Below are 18,326 nucleotides of genomic sequence, written 5' to 3' on the forward strand. Positions count from 1 at the left end.
CTTGTATACAAAATATGAGGGAAAACAAAGGCTTTTCAAAGAGACTTGGGAAATAAGATGACAATAATAGTAGCATTTACTTGGCATTTAGGGTTGACAAAACAATTTATAAATGTTATCTCCCAACAGCCCTGGGAGGCAGCTGCTATTAATTGCCCCATTTTAAAGATGAAGAAACTGAAGCTGAAAGAGGTTAAGTGACTTTCCAAGGGTCATACAACTAGTAAAGTTCTGAGGCAACCTTTGAACTCAAATCTTCCTGACCAAGTCCAGCACTAAATGCATTGTGGCAGCTAGATTCCTCAACAGGGAACAATTCAGTTGCCCTTCCTTACTTCTTATTTGAAAAGAATCTAATAGCAGATAGCAACTGCCTTTCTTTTTAGAGAAGTCCAACAGAGTTTTATCAAAGACAGAGACATGGAAAGAAAACAAGTGGAGAAACTGAGACATCTTATGCACCTGGAGGCAGTGAGATGGCTCAATGGATGGAGCGCTAGACCTGGAGTCAGGAAGACCTGGGTTCAAATCCAAACTCAAATACTTATTAGCTGTGTGACCCTGGGCAAGTCACTAAAGTCTGTTTGCCTAAATTCACTGGATAAGGCAATGGCAAACCACTCCAGTATCTTTGTCAAGGAAACACCATAAGCACTGCCGGCACGGATAGCCCAAAGGATCCCAAAGAGCCAGACAGACTGATCTACTGAACAACAAATGCCCCTGCAGCTAGTACTACCCTGATTGCTCAAGCAATACCATCCTATTAAGAGTTGCTTACATTGCTTTACATTTCTTGCATTACATCAGAAGAAGGTCTCACTTCAGAAACTAAACCTGTGAGTAGAAAAAAAAAAAACACTTTTATTTAGTTCAACTGAACTTCCAAATTAAGTCTCATCTGTGGGTTGGGAAAGGAGAGAGGAAAAGACTGGTTTTCACTCTGAATGGGCTTCTTGCTTTGGGAGCAGTAGAGTCTAGAGTTCTAATAGTATAATAATATGGTGTATAATATAACAATAATACAATAGCATGGTGTGTGTATATGCAACATGCTGACTAATGATTCGGCCTTTATTATGGTTGATTTAATCTAACAGAATGTTTATTGTAATATGTCCTTGAGTTAAAGGTAAATCAATGAAGCACATAGGGGCATAAAGGATGAAGGGAAGTTTTCCTTGTAGTTTGGAGGCTGAAAGGTTTTTCCACACAAGTCTATCCTAGATCAATGAAACAAGCATTACCACCCACAGTTAAAGGGAGAGAAGCAGCAGCTCCCTCAGAATCAGACCTCGGTAGCTGCCCCTGAGTGCCCTCTGGTGTTGAATGGTGTGCATATCTGACAAAACTTAGTCATCACTATGAAACCTGGTCAGGTAACTAGTCACAGCATCCCCAAGCAGCTACAAGGAAAATGAGGTTGACCCAGATAACCTCTATTGTTATCTTCTAGATCTAAAAGTCCTATTTTATCCAACAGCCAGAAAAAAAAAGTCTTACACTTATTTCCAAAGTTCAATTTACTAAAGCTGTTGATCATTTTTTTAAATGAATTAAAAATAAGGACTAGAAAACTAACTTTGACTCAAAGCTCTAGGAAAAAATATAAATACTACATATGCAAAATGACATCTGGTAAGGCAGGGAAGGAAGAAAAAAGAAAGGGAGAGAGGAAAGGAAGGAAGGAAGGAAGGAGGGAGGAAGGCATTTGGAATTTAATCTAAAGCATTATTCAAGGGGCAGCTAGGTGGCTCAGTGGACACAGCACCAGCCTTGGATTCAGGAGAACCTGAGTTCAAATCTGGTCTCAGACACTTGACACTAACTGTGTGATCCTGGGCAAGTCACTTAACCCCAATTGCCTCACCCCCACCAAAAAAAAATCATTATTCAAGCTTATGTATTTTTCACATATGATTAGTATAATAATGCCCTCAGAATCCTTAAGAAATAGTGTTCTATTGGATTGAAACTTCTGATTAACTCAGGGTTAACCACAAAATTCTCTTTATTTCAAACTTTATTAAAATCTGTCAGATTACTAGGGCCCAAGGTTACCTGCCTTTTCCCAGCCCATGCCCCTGAGCACTCTTATAAATACAAAACCAAGAGGGAGCTCAGAAGCCCATGCTGTGCTGGCCAGAATCTATATTAAAGCTTTCTATCATCCTAAACTCAATATTGGTACACTCTGCATTGCCCTGGCTGTCCCAAAAGGGTTGTCAAACAGGTTACATACCTGCGCCTACCCCCTACATTCCCTGTGTGCCCTCCCCCCATTCTTCCTTCACTAAACTTGCCTCCCCTCTTGCTGTTTCCAAAGTTTTGCCTCAAGGTCTCCCTCCTCCCAACCTTCAAAGCCTTTACTCTATTAAGGTGACTACTAGACACTGGTTCACTGAAGGCACTCTCCACAGGGAAGCCTCCCCTCCTCACTCAAGCACTGCAGCTCACATTCATCACCATGCACTCTTTTTTTTTTTTTTTTTTTGCAGGGCAATGAGGGTTAAGTGACTTGCCCAGAATCACACAGCTAGTAAGTGTCACATGTCTGAAGTTAGATTTGAACTCAGGTCCTCCTGAATCCAGGGCTGGTGCTTTATCCACTTCACCACCTAGCTGCCCCACACTATGCACTCTTTTTTTTTTTTTTTAGTGAGGCAATTGGGGTTAAGTGACTTGCCCAGGGTCACACAGCTAGTAAGTGTCAAGTGTCTGAGGCTGGATTTGAACTCAGGTACTCCTGACTCCAGGGCTGGTGCTGTATCCACTGTGCCACCCAGCTGCCCCCACTATACATTCTTCAATGTTCACCCACTGCAGCCACCCACACTCTTTCTACACTACTTCATTGTCTTCACAGGATGGTTTCTCTAACCATGAAGACAGACAGATGCCATTCCTGACCCTGCTTGCCCCTAAATAGCCCCCACTGAACTATAAAACACATTTCTCCCACAACCATCCCAGAAGCAGTCGTGGTGAGACAGGGAGGGGCATGGCAGGAGGGGGCCCACCTGCCTCTGAGTCCAGCAGCACCTCAAATTCTGACAGAAGCTCCATAAACATCTTAGGTGTAAATGTCCTTAGATCCAAGTAGGTCTACTCCTGTATGTGTACATACATTTGTATATATGCACACAATCAAACACTTGGGTTCATACAGCTATAGCAAATACATCTTTAGAGGAAAGTTGCTGTAAAAATAGCTGGGTCTATGTATTTGAGGAGGTGGATGGAGAAAGAGAAAGAACTGAGAACCTATAGAATTTGATAAAAATGTACAAGTGAAGAACTGCTATAGCAATAATTAATGGTAGTAATACAGTATGCATATGTATACATATATATATATTATCCATACATATACCTATATTATACATCATCATCCAGGGAACCACTCAGCCTCAAAACAAGTGATTTCACAATGCCACACACCCCTACTCAAAAATAGAGGGTTTGTTTTTTTTTAATTAAAAGCTAACACCCTTTAGGGTCAGTAACTAGACTATAAGCTCCATAAAGACAAGATAATACATAACATTTCCCCCAGCATCCAAAGCAACACCTGGCACACAAGAACTGCTTAATAAAAGTTGGTTAATTTTAACTAAATGTGAAGATTCCCAGAACCTCTACATATGCCTCCCAGAATTTATCATACTTCAATAAAATATATATAGTTTGTTGTCATGTTACAGAGTAGCCACTGATTTGTCCACCTTGGCTTCGTAGGGCCATGACCCATACAACCAAACTGACTGAACACTAGCAGAAACACAGAACTTACCATTGTTTGGTGGCGTTACCACAGTTGATGGAGTCTTTGGGTTTGTACTTTGTTTCACTTTACCAGGTTTTTCTGAATTCAGAACTTCCTCTTTCTTTCCCCTTCTCTTAGGAGGCAGAGGAGATGAGTTGTCACTGGAACCAATAGTTGATTTAGACTGACGATCATTTCCCTAAATGGAAAGAGAAATGGATCTTTCTTATTGATTGATTGGAAACAAAGAATGACTTCCAGGGCAGGTAGACAGCACAGTGGATAGAGTGCTGGCCCTGGAGTCAGGAGGACCTGAGTTCAAATCCAGCCTCAGACAGTAGTTGTTTGACTCTTGACAAGTGACTTAACCTTGATTGCTTCCCCTCCCCACCCTCTGCAAAAAAAAAAAAAAAAAAAAGAATGACTTCCCATGTGAGATATTTACTAGGTACAAGAAGAGTCCAAAAAAAAAAAAAAAGGCTAGAATCTCTTCCATTACTTTTTATTTTATACTTACCTTAAAAAAAAGGTCATGATGTTTAATAGATAGATTACCGAGGTGGCTTTGAATATGGACCATGACATTTACAAGTTGTGTGGCCTTGAGCAAATTAACCTAAATCTCTGAGTCTCAGTTTCCTCATCTTTAAAAATGGGAATAATTGGGGGCAGCTAGGTGGCGCAGTGGATAATGCATCGACCCTGGATTCAGGCGTACCTGAGTTCAAATTCGGATTCAGACACTTGACACTTACTAGCTGTGTGACCCTGGGCAAGTCACTTAACCCCCATTGCCCCCACAAAAAAGGGGGGGGATAATTAATACCTACCTCACAAATTGTTGTGAAAAAGATATTTGTAAATTTTAATGTGCTATATATAGATGTGTTATTATTATGTCATACAAATCAATGGATAGATCCCCATCCAACTCCAAATTTATGATCCTATTATATTTGTCAGATTTTAAATTGTGCAGACACCATAATTTTCTTTTTCCATGTGCAGAAGAAGAAATATACTCCTGGCCAACATGGATGGAAAAAAGACAATATAATCACAACTCATAGAGAAAGGAAAAAAGTTAATCTAGGCACAGATTCTGAATAATATAAATCTTTCAATATTCCCAGCTAATTTGCAAAAAGTTTTAGTGACGTGATTCATTATTCTGAAAAAATAAACCATTAATAGAGAGGCACAGTATGGTGAGATAGAAAGAAAGCTAGACTTAAGAATCAGGAGAAACCAAGTTTCAAATTCCGCCTCTATCACTAGTTGTGTGATAACATTGACCCTCTTTGAGCCTTGGTTTCATCATCTGCAAAATGGGGATGATGGTACCCATAGTCCTTACCTCACAGGGCTTTTGGAAATGAGATGATTAATACATGTAAAAATCACTGAAAAACTTTCAGTGTTATAGAATCATTAACTATCATCACCATCATCATTATTGTCATTTAGCAACATGGTGTAAGGAGAGCTGGCCCTGAAGCCAGGGAGAACTAGATTCAGATCCTGCCTCTGATATAGCCAGCTGCATAATGTTGGACAAGTCACTTAATCTCTCAATGCTCTAGGCAATACTCTAAGACTTTAAATTGCAAAGGAGCTACTAAACCTGCCTTAATAGGAGATCCAGACCCTTGCATCATCATTTTTATTACTACTAGTACTGCTGTAAATACGTAAGGATACTCTCTTGTGTATTTGAACACCTACACCCCTTGTAAAAGATTGCTAATCTCCTTTCTAGAATTATGATTATTACAATCCCTGAATCATAAACCCAGGACCACCACTAAAGAAAGAGTTCAATGCCCATCTGAGGCACCAGAAGCTGAGGGAAACACCACTCAATTTTCACTCACCCTTCCTAGATATAATAGGAAAGGAGAAAGGTGATTGCCTTATCACCCACCCTCCCAATTCAATACAAAGTCCTTTAGTGGTGGCCTCTGGCTACTGGATGTCACTGGGTACCGTGCTGTTTAAAATCTAAATTGTGGGTCCTAATCTGCCCACCAGGAAATTGGCTAAAATCACTGATAAATTCAGCAGTCCACATGAAATTCTGCCATCAAGCCAATGTCCCGAAAGACAAGGGGAACTCGTGTTCTCCTTCCCTCACCACATGCCTCTTCCTCCCCAAAAAGAGGCTTCTTCTCTGAGCCAGCGTTCACTTCCTCGTTCCTCTCTCCCTCCCCCAAGGGGAAGTCCTTCAAGCTGATTGGTTGAGAGTGGTCTCTTGCTGATGTCACTAGTACTCTGCCTGAGAACAAAGTCACTTAGGGCCAGCCACCTGTGGTTGTCTACATCCAATCACCCTTAAATAGGTACTTAGTTTCTCATTCTCACCCAATTCAAACAACACTAAATCAATCAGATGGGACCCCTGGGTATCTGCCAAATTCCATTAATTTATCATAATACCCAGAGGTAAAAGACACACACATTTAGGAAGTTTTCATCACTACATCTGGGTTAGCTAGTGTGGTAAAATGGAATTTGGCAGACTGATTGGGATGGGCCACACCTGGCCTGTCCTGAATGACTTTTGCTGCTGATGTCAGCAGGAGAAACCACTCTCCACAGGCAGTTTGAAGGACCTCCCCTTTGGGGGGAGAGAGAGTAAATGCTTGCTGAGGGGGAGCTCAGCCGCTTTCCCCAGTCACCTTTTTTCCTGGTGGTGTAAGCTGCAGGAGCAGACAAGTCCCTTGGGCCCTGGCTGCAAAGCTGTTTTTCCATTGAAGCTACGGACCCCAGGTGGTGGGTTAACATATGAGCCCTGCTCTTTTGAATTAGCTAAACTGGAAGCGAGTTTGGGGATTGTATAGACTTAGGTTAGAGTTAGGGGGATTATCCGGATTTCTTTTTCTCTATTCCCTTGTCTTTCATTTTATTAATTTTACCTTTGCTGCTTATTTTATTCCCATTAATAAAACCTGATTCATTTGTGGAAAAGAGGCTGTTAGGCTCCTTTCTTATTGGCCTGGGAGAAATATCTAAAAAGGTAATTTAGAGGAGAGGGAGTTTTGGACCTAGAGGTCCCTCATTATTTCCAGGACCCCAATATTATGGTGAACCACTCAATTAACTCTCCCTATATTAAATTTGGCCCCTACATTAGTCATGTGACATAATTCATCACGATTACACACACACACACACACTGCTTCTAGAGAACCACACTCCTGGCAACCACTGAAGTCTCCAGATTTAACCCAAGGGAGTGGTAGGCCTAGTGGCTGACCCGGAACAACCATACAGATAATAAAAATATAAGTACTGGGCAGCTAGGTGGTGCAGTGGATAAAGCACCGGCCCTGGATTCAGGAGGACCTGAGTTCAAATCCAGCCTCAGACAGTTGACAAGCACAACTTTCAGGTACCCAGTTCTGAGATTCAACCACCACTCCCTAAAATAATTTATTATTCAAATGAGTTGATAACTGTCCAGCCAATTCCATTCGCTGATGTGCCCAAAATCACTGGAATCTTCAAAGCCTCTATGTAGCATCTGTACGACTACAATGGCATTTGGAAATAAACGTTATAGAAGGAAACAAACAAATCATTCTGGATTATATTGTATTATAGCTCCTTATAAATGTGTCTGCTCAACAACCTAGAAACACTTAACTGGGTTTTAGTTACTTACACAATTAAGAAGGAGAAAATTCACAGCTTTAGAATTCCATAATCCATAAGAAAAATAATTATGCATGTTTGTTAACACCAAAATCTATCCAAGTGTGAAACACTTTTTTATACTTGCCACTCTGAATGTACCCTATTTAATTATTAATTAAATTAAGCAAAGTTTAATTATTGCATTAATGAATGCTTGAGTTTTCTGAGTGTTCCACAGCTATGAGCTGCAATGCCAAGGGAGAAAAAATAATACAATCACAGGTTTAAAACTAACACACACACACAAAAACACCACAATTACTAGGTTCAAACCACAAGCTCTACCACCTTATTTTTCAGACTCTTTTAAAAGATTCTATTCATTCTGAAAGTTGCCCAGAAGTAACATATGCCAAGAATGAATAAAATAGTTTGGATAGAAGGAAAACCCCTTCTCAAGTGATGAGAGAACCAACTCTAAAGTAAAGAATTTACTGCAATACTTGGAACAAGATGAATGGGAATCTTTGGATCAAGCACTGTTTTTATAGTTCTGGAGGTAAAGTGTTTGCTCCCAAATGAAGAACAAGGAAGAAACAGGAGGAAGAAGAGCTTGAGAATAAGTGAAAAAGAAGGGGCAGAGATAAAACTTGATAGTCACAAGTTAGATACCAGAGAAGAGAAGATAACATTAAGAAAAATAACAGTACTAGCTGTGTGACCCTGGGTCAGTCACTTAACCCTCATTGCCAAAAAAAAAGAAAAGAAAAAAGAGAGGGGGCGGGGGGGGGGGGGGGAGAAGAATGGCAGAATAGCCCTTTGTTCAGAGGATACACAAGACAGGAAATTATCTAATAATAAAAACCTATGTCCTCAGATATCACAGATGCACAGAATATGAGTGACAAGGAAAATAACTAGAAATCCATAAGTAAGGTGATGAGCTTGATTTCCTAGATATCCCCAAGATTTGTTGAAATATTGGGAAATAGATCTCAAGTCTAGCACAGAGTCATATCATAGTGATTCGTGGCTTCAATCATCCAGACATCAAATGCTAAGAGCAGAGAAGCTTTCTTGAATTGCCTTAATTTTCATTTCACCCTTCAAAATTAAGCATAGGAAACAACAAAGAGAAACTTTATTATAAATATGATACTTATTCATAGGGAAAAAATGTTGCTGGGGTGGAACTGATGGAAACCTCGAGAAAAAATCAGACCAGGCCTTCACTGACACTATTCGCTATCCCACTCATTACAGCTCCTTTTCCAAACCTTTTTCATCCTTGCTCAAACCTCCCAAAGCTCTCCTACCCCTACTTTCTCAGCTTGCCTCAAATTTCACTGAAAAAAAAATTGGGACCTTTCACTCTCTTCTTCCTTCCTCTTTACAGCACATTGCTCACATTCCTTCTACCACTTTCTCTTCCTTCAACCCTACTTCATATGAAGATGTGGTCTTTCTCCTTAATAAAGCAAACCCATCTATACATACAAGTGACCCCATTCTTTCAATATTCTCCAGCAGGCTGCCCCTCTAATATCAATTTCTCTGTCTATTCTGTCAATTTCTCTCTGCTACTTAAAAATATTCCCACATCTCTCCTCTCCTCAAAAAATTTGCATTTGATTTGTCTAGGTCCATCATCTACCGTCTATATTTTTTTATTGGGGGGGCAGTGCAATAAGGGTTAAGTGACTTGCCCAGGGTCACACATCTCTAAGTGTCATGAGTCTGAGATCGGATTTGAACTCAGGTCCTCCTGAATCCAAGGCCTGTGCTTTATCCATTGCACCACCTGGCTGCCCCCTACTGCCTATATTTCTTCTCTCTTTTGTAGCTAAGTTCCTTGAGAAAGCCACCTACAGTTAGGGCCTCCACTTTCTTTCTTCTCATTCTCTTCTTAACTCCCCACAATCCAGCTTCCAAGCTCAATGTTCAACTAAAATTGCTCTCTCCAAAGTTATCAATGATCTCTTAATTACCAAATCTAATGGCCTTTTCTCAACCTCATCCTTCTTGACTTCTCTGCAGTCTCTGACACTGTGAATCATCCTCTTCTCCTTGACACTCTTCTTTCTAGGTTTTCATGACACTACCCTCTCCTGAGTAGATGATCCTACTCAACCATTTCTCTGTTACCTTACTGTATTTTCATCCAGGTCATGACTACTACACCATGGGTATCCCCCAATGCTCTACCATAGGATCTCCTCTCTTCTACTTCTATATTATTTCATTTGATGATCTCGTCAACTCTCATGTGCTCAATTATCATCTTTATGATGATTCTCAAATCTATTAATTAGCCCTAACCCAAAACCTACAGTTTTGTATCTCCAACTACCTCTTGGATATCTCATACTGAAAGTTCTATGGATATCTTAAACTCAATATACAATTCCAAAACAGAATTATCTTTCCCCTGGGGCCATCACCAGTCATCTTGACTTAGGTCTTTCCAATGGACTCCAATGATTCTGGAAAAGAGATGAAAGCTGATGACTGCACAGCTCTGCCTCACTTAAATCCAATTTACTCACAAATCAAGACATTTACCTCATGATGTCATTGGTCCTGTTCTAGAAAGAAGGATAAACAATAATAATTATCTCTTCCCAAAATGCTCCATTCTTCCTAACTTCCTTGTTACTGTCCAGGGTACCACTATCCTCCCAATCCCTTAGCCTCAAAAGGTCAGCGTGGGTCATCCTTTACTCTTCACATTCTTCCCCTCCCAATATAGCCAATCATTTGCCAATTCCTATTGATTCTGCCTTTGTAACATCTCTCCTATAAGTACCCTTCTTTCTCTTACATTGCCATCAGGTGCAGGCCCTGATCACCTCACACCTAGACTATCTGCAACAGACTTCTGGGACATCTCCCTACCTCAAGTCTCTCTCCATTCCAATTTTCCACTTAGCTATCAGAGATCTTCCTTGAGTGCAGGTCTGATGATGTCACTCCCTTAATTCATTGCCTTACTCTTACCTCCAGGATCAAATTTAAAATTATCTGTTTGGTTCCTTCCTATTTTTCCAGTCTTTTTATGTTTTATTCCCCCTTCTGTGCACCCTACAATCCAATGATCCTAGCCGACTTGACATTCCTCCCACAAGAAATTCCATCATCTGACTCTGCATTGTCACTAGCTGTCCCCCATGCCTGGAATGCTATTCTTCCTCATGTCTGCCTACTAGCTTCCCTGACTTTTTTCAAGTCCCAATAAAATCTCACCTTCTGTGAAAAGCCTTTCCTGATCCCCATTAATGTTAATGTCTTCCCTTTGAGTTTATCCTGCATGTACATCTTACGTGTACATAATTTGTTTTCATGTTGTCTCCCCAGTTAGATTATAAACCCCTCTAAGACAGTGACTATATTTGTCTTTCTTTGTATCTACAGAACTTAGCACTGTGCCCAGTACATATTATGAGATTACAAATTCAGTGCTCATTCCACTAAACCATGATAGGCATATACATAAATACATGATATAAGACAGAATGTGATGGAACCTAAGTCACTGACTCCAACCTACCTTGTTGCAAACTGAGCTTGACAAATCCCTTCTCCATGCTTTCATGAAGTCCTGAAATGAACTCCCTTATCTCTGCCTTATCTTCTTTTAAGGCATAGCTTCAATGCCACCTCCCCTGGTTCCCTCTGATACCAGATAAACACATTCTCGCCTTCCTCAAGTTTTTCCAAGAACACTACTTTGCCCCATTCTAATACTCCCTACATGTTGTACCATACTGACCCATAAACACTTCGAGATCTCTCTATCCTCACTGCCTGGTACATGCTTCATACTTGGTAGGACTTTAAGTTTATTGAACTGAATTGAAAAAGTAAGGATCCAGAGAAGATGCTGTTGGGAAAAAAAATCTGAAGAGGGAGAGAATGCTTTTAGCTGGGAATATCAGGGGAAGTATGGAAGGAGTAAGTACATTCCAGGGGGTGATGATGATAGTTATATGTATTATATATAATGTGATATATTATATTCTACATTAATATGACTGTATTACATATTGCTCATATATCTTATTACTTATATAATATATACTTTTATTATATGGAGTTTTAAGGTTTGCAAAGCACTTTGCATATATTATCTTTTTTTAGCCTCACAACAACTCTAGGAAAAGGGTGCTATTATTATTACTTCCATTTTATAGATGAGAAAAACAAGGCAGACAGCGATTAAGTGACTTGTGCAAGGTCACACAGTTAGCTAGCAATATCTGAGGCAGAATTCAAACTCAGGTCTTCCTAACTATAGATTAAACCCTTACAAACACTATGCCACTACCTAGCTGACTTTGTATGTCAGCATGTAAAAACATGAAAGAAAAATCAAAAGAAAAAAATGCCCACCAAGAGTCACCTGGGAAACCACTACTTCTTGCAGTGGCCTCATTTTCATAGTAATTTCATAGTCATATTTCAATGAGTCCTGATACATCTTACCATTATGCAGTGTTGAGTCTATCCTAGCTCAGATTTTTTCTTTTAGTTTACTAGGGCAAACACATATTTTTTTTCTAACTAGGACTCTAAAAAGGTTATATCACATTATGTCATTTCAAGCTTAAAATAATTTCAAGATGAGTTTTGCTTCACTGAACAGACTTAACAATGTGCAGTTTTCGGATGCTTACAGGAGGAGAAAGAGCCACCCAGGAGGCTAAACACTGACTCATGCATACTGATTTCTTATCCTTGATTCTATCACCAGGCAAGAAATTTAACTGCACAAGTCTTCAATTTCTTCGACAATAAAGATAAGGTTAAAAATCTGTTTATGGTAGTAAGAAGAGTTTAGCTTAACATGTTATCGAAGTAATTTACTCTCATTATAAAGACTATATACACTTGCTTAATTCTATAGTGTGCCTCCCTAAACCTTTTCTAATGCTTCAGAAAAAGCTATGATCCTCTGATATGGATTACAATCCTTCCAACCCCTTAAAGATAATTTCACAAATCACTATGGTAAAAAAAGAAAATCACCTGCCGAGTGACCTGCCATATGATGATCAAGTATATTGTGTCATGGATCTATTCTTAAGCTTTCTCAGGTTCAGAACAGCCTTTAAGATTTTGTATTCTACTTGAATCAGAGGATTACAGATTTTGAGCCATAAAGGACCTCAGAGGTCATCTAGTGTAATTCCCTCATTTTATAGATGTGAAAGTTGAGACTTAAGGGAGTTAACTGACTTGTCCAAAGTCACACAAGGTAGTAAGCCAAAGATCCAGGATTTGAGCTCAATTGCAATGGCTCCAAATTGGGTCTCTTTCCATTGCATGACACTATCTCTCTCTGAACCATGCCTCCACAACACAATGAAGCATCAGAGTAAGACTTTGGTAGAAACCCAAAAACCTGGTCTTTGTAAAAGTAAAATCTGTAAAAATGTAGTCCATGAAATAGTAAGGCAAAAAGAACACTGAAAATCCCGCAACTGGAAGGCTTTAAATAATTCTCCAATGTTGCATCATGAACACTAGAGGGCACTTTAATCCTTTAGTGTAACAACCAGGAGGGCCAAGGAATTCCTCATCTCATGAACTGTTTAAGATTTAGAGGCTGAAGAGACTTTGGAAGTATTCTAGTCCAACTCCTCAGTTTCACTAATAGGAAAACTGAAGTTACTGAGTAGCTTCCCAACAGGGCACATCGTTGTAAAAAATAAAGGTAGAATTTGGACATATGTCCTCTGATGCCTAATGTAGGGCTCTTTCCACTGTACCCTACTATAAATTTCATGGCATCCATTTACTATTTTCCCCTTTTTAAACTAAAATCACAATTTATCTGTTCTTAGTTTAATAAATGAACATTTTCCAACTCCACTACCATTACCTACAAGGTGGGCTACTTCCAGGGCAGGTTTGTAGTTCCTTCCTCATCATATTACTTCCCCTAGAATTTTTTCTTTACTCTTAATCCTCCTAAGACACTTAGGAGCTCTGGGGCTTACATTAATTACTCCTCACTCATTAGTAGCAAACTATACAGATTTGTAGGGGGACAGCTAGATGGCCCAGTGGATAGAGCATTGGCCCTAGAATCAAGAGGACCTGGGTTCAAATCTTGCCTCAGGCACTTAACTAGCTATGTGACCCTGGGAAAGTCACTTAACCCAAATTGCTTTAAAATCTGAAATGTACTGAGATACACACACACACACATATATACATATATATATATATATATATATATATATATATATCTTGCCACTGGACCCAGATGGCTCTGGAGGAGAGTGAGGCTGGTGACTGCATAGCCCTCCCTCACTTAAATCCAATTCAGTGTAAGTCATGACATCATGGTCGGCTTCCAGAAGGAAGGACAAACAACAACAACAAAAAAAAAACACAGATTTGTAACAAGGCAATTACAGTCTCCCTTTTTTTTGGGGGGGGGGCGCAATGAGGGTTAAGTGACTTGCCCAGGATCACACAGCTAGTAAGTGTCAAATGTCTAAGTCAAATTTGAACTCAGGTCCTCCTGAACCCAGGGCTGGTGCTTTATCTACTGCACCACCTAGCGTCTCCCTTTTTAAAATATACTGTTACACCACATTTGATGAAATGAATGTAACTCCTGAAAAGTTATTTGTAAACTGATTTTTTTGAAAATCAAACCATATTTTCCTTTTGACTTACAATAGCAGTGGCTCCTAAGAATTTTTTCACTTTCCTATTTTCTTCCTTTCTGCCTTACCTTTGCCCCTAAACTCTAGCCTATCACCTAATTATCTGAAAAATACCTAAATGCATTAGAAAAAAAGTTGACAATTAAAAGAAAGCAATGAATCCTTTGGTTAAAATATCCTTTGCTACTTTAGAGTTATCTATATAAAGTATTCTTAAAATGTTGCTCACTAGAATTATTTTCTTTTTAGTAGCCAAACAAGATGATGACAAAATTTAATTTCCATATTTTGGTATCTAGTAATCTTTCAAAAGTTGCATTCTATGTATGGGTACATATTAATACACAGAATTTCTTTAATCGGAATGTAAGATTTTCTACATTTTGGTACATAGTTCAATGACCCAAAAGCCATCCTAGAAATCCAAGGATTTGACTCCTACTCTCATTTGCATATTAGTAATTCATCCACACTGGATGTCTATTAATCCAACTTCCCTCTCAATCTGGGAGAATTAATGAGCTAATAATTGTATAATATATAGACCTCTGAATTAAAAGTAGTGTGGAAGAACAATAAAACAATTACCTTTTTAAATTCTTTCTTATAGGACTTTTAATGCAGTATCCCAAAAGAAAAAGTGCCATTTTAAGTTATTAATATCTATATGGAAATACAGGTCATATCATAGCTATATCATGAACATTATTTTATATGAATGACTGGCCAGGTTTTTTTTTATTTTTATTCAATTCAACAAATGTTTACCCATAATTTGTAACACACACACACACACACACACACACTCCAGTGCCTTTTCTCAAGGAACTTATATTCTAGTAGGGGAGGAGTAAATGAGGGTCATTTGAAGGAGGGAAGAGCACAAACAGCTGAGATCTGGAAGGACTTTCCAAAGGAGGATGTACCTGTGCTGAGAATTCCAGGAAGTCATGGATTTTAAGGGTTGGAGATGAAAAGTGGGTATATTTCAGACCCTAACTTTCCAGGCCCCATGCATTTGCAACATCCCACATAAATGCAATGCACCCCCTCCTCACCTCTGCCTCAGAGAATGCCTTTTTCTTAATAGCCAGAGAGTACTTGTTATGTGAGGCTATAGTGACAAAGTACATGACTGTAAAAAGAAGCAGAGGATGTCCTGTTTGCAAATAGATTTGTTGGGCCTAGAGGCACCATAGGAGTAGTATCTGCTGCCCCTAGCTCCGCTCTCCATGTGTCAGCTGGGTATGTAGGAGACATGCAGAGTTGTCTATCTTGAGCCAGACTTGGAGCTTCTACTAATGCAGAGGCCACACATAGTGTGTACCAGTATTGGAAAAGTACACAAGACTGAAACTTAGAGTCAGATCCAGCCTAGGGCTGCCTAACTGAATGGTATCAACTGAGCTTACTTCCAATGTCAGATGCCAAATTATGGTGTGACCATAGAGACAGAATGGATGGATGGATGGATGGAAGGATGGATGGATAGATGGATGGATGGATGGATGGATGGATGGATGGATGGATGGAGAGAATACTCCATTTTAAAACTGCCATTCTTCCATTCCTTGAAATCTTAAGTCATCACTCACTCCTTCCTCTCCCATGACTCCAACAACAATCACTGACAAACTCCTATAGATTCTTATTCTATAATGTCACAGTATCAGGGTCTTACTTATCTCTTATTTGAAGTATGAGGTTCCTAACTTGTCTCCTTTATTCCAGTCTCTCTTCCTTCCAATCAATAATATACACACTGAAACCAGAATAAGGTTTCTAATGTTGTACCCTGATCAAACATATCAAAAGGTTTCCCAACACCTATAGGATAGAGTCCAAACTCTATAAGCCTACCATTCAAGGCCCTCTATAATCTGGCTCCAACCTACCTTTCCAAAATTATCACCTACATAACTTGCCTGCATGGGGCAGCCAAGTGTCACAGTGGATACAATGCCAAGCCTGGAGTCAGGAAGACTCATCTTCATGAGTTCAAATGTGACTTCAGACACTTACTAGCTGGGTCATCCTGGGCAAGTAACTTAACCCTGTTTGCCCAGTTCCTCATAGGTAAAATAAGCCAGAGAAACAAATGGGAAGCTACTCCAGTCTCTTTTGCCAAGAGATCACAAATAGTTAGACATGACTGAAACAACTAAACAACTTCCCTGAATAAAACCTCCACTACATTTGACTCATCTTCTCCTAAACACTTTATGCTTATTGTCTTTGCTCAAGCTATTTATACACACACACACACACACAAATTCTCTTATTCTCTTGCCTTTTCTTCTCTACTGACCTGGATTGTACAATTCCTTCAGGCTCATATCCTTTGACCATTTATCACTTGGGGAATGAGTCATATTCTTATAGATTTGACAACTATTTATATATTTGTGATAAGACCTTTATCTGAGAAACTATAAAAAATTTTCCCAATTTTCTGCTTTCTTTCTGATCTTGACTATATTTGTTTTATTTGTACAAAAACTTTTTAACTTAATGTAATCAAAATTAGAAGTGGGTAAAACAAAATGCTAGGTCACAACTATAAAGAGCTTTATATAGTATAATGGCTACTTTCCTCACATTAGCACTCTGCCATAAATTGTGTAATTATTAATCATTTCAGAGATGAGGAAAATTTAAGCTATTCATTTATTTATAGTCACACAATAAGTTGGTGGCAGTTCCAGGAACCAAATTCAACTGTAAACTCAAAGTCCTGGGAATGATTTAATGAATTAATTGATGAAATTAATGAATGAATGGATAAAAATTTCCATGACCTTGTTAACTTCAAGTTATACCCTTTAACTTCTGAGGCTTGAAAAGAGAGTACTGAGAGACAGACAGACACAGAAACAGAGAGACAGATATATATGTGTGTATGTATACATATGTCTGTATGTGCATATATGTGTATATGTGTGTGTATTAGAAGCAATTAGGGTTGAGTGACTTACCCAGAGTAACATAGCTAATAAGTATCTGAGGCTGGATTTTGATGTCTAGTAGCTAAAAATGGCCAGAAAAGGAGGCCAATATGGCAAGGCTCCATCCACTGAGCTCCCTAGATGCCCCCCTGCCATACTCTTAAAGAAAACTCCCCTTGTTACTATCATTGATATAAGGCAGAAGAAGGATATATTACTGGTCTGAATCAGTATGATATTGACTTCATCAGAGAGTTCTGTTCCAGGGCTTCAATCATGACTTAAAAGGAACAATAGAGGTACATGCAAAACAATGCAGCACTGTGAAAAAAAATCTTGTTCCACTTCAGCAATGTTTTATCCACTTTTACCCCACCCCATAATGCTTTTCTATAGCAGAATTTAGAGTCTGGATCTCAAATATCTATTCTTCTAGTTGTAATATTATAATTATATGTTTGGTTCATAGAACCACAATTATATCACTAGGTAGCTGAGTTTTATCTTCTGATTTAATTTAAACCCAAAGGACAGTCTCTTTGCATCCTTTGGAAACTCAAAACATTAAAGTGAATGACTATGGCATCTGATACTTACACTCCCTTTAGATTTCCTGGATCCAACAATAGGAGGTAGTGATGAAGCTTTCTGACTGCAGAGAGAAATCATAATTTAAGAATTCAAATATTGTATTATCAATAATATACCAGACACAGTACCATGGAATCCATTGTCCATGCTAAAGTCACTGATATATAGAAAAATGCTAACTCATTTGGGTATATCTATTGACTGCAATTTCATAGATAGCTCCTTAATTCAAATTTGTCGTGGGTTTTTAGAACATTTTACATTTTATTTCAAAGAATTCAAATTTCAAACCCCAATGTTTTAAATATACCTTGCAAAAAGCCACTTTCCAGGATGAGTAGTACTTTCTGCTAGATAAGTAGTAAAGAATGATGATATTACTAAATATACACCTCTCACGGGGAGAGGAGGCTGACAAATTGTTGGCACTTATCTGCAAGGTACATTTTTAAAGGAGATTTTAAATTACCAATATCCACAAAACATCTTATGAGATTTTAAGACTCTAAAGGCATATATTAAACAGATACTGGTTAGAAGGCAGCCCAGTTTAGACTGCCAACCCCAATTCCATCAAATGAAAAGTAACAGAGCTATATATATTTTAAAACCTTATTAATATGAACTCTATAATGACTGTATTGATGAGAAAGTATGATTCATAAAACACCTTAAATAAATGCAGTTTTTGTTCCTTTAAAATACATGTAA

The 18,326-nt window shown here is 38.8% G+C and overlaps 1 protein-coding gene across 5 annotated transcripts in view; it reads right to left on the reverse strand.

Moving 5' to 3' along the window:
- The window catches only part of DCDC2 (doublecortin domain containing 2), a 209,115-nt gene that overhangs the window by 102,264 nt on the left and 88,525 nt on the right, over positions 1–18,326 (reverse strand). For all 5 annotated transcript variants that reach the window (XM_043973822.1, XM_043973561.1, XM_043973669.1 and 2 more), the window contains 2 exons: positions 17,622–17,676; positions 3,794–3,965 (listed from right to left, as the gene is read on the reverse strand). In XM_043973822.1, the coding sequence (XP_043829757.1) occupies positions 3,794–3,965; positions 17,622–17,676 (227 nt within the window). The remainder of the gene's footprint in view (positions 1–3,793; positions 3,966–17,621; positions 17,677–18,326) is intronic.

The sequence above is a fragment of the Dromiciops gliroides genome, chromosome 1, assembly GCF_019393635.1.
Source record: "Dromiciops gliroides isolate mDroGli1 chromosome 1, mDroGli1.pri, whole genome shotgun sequence".
Classification (NCBI taxonomy): Eukaryota; Metazoa; Chordata; class Mammalia; order Microbiotheria; family Microbiotheriidae; genus Dromiciops; species Dromiciops gliroides.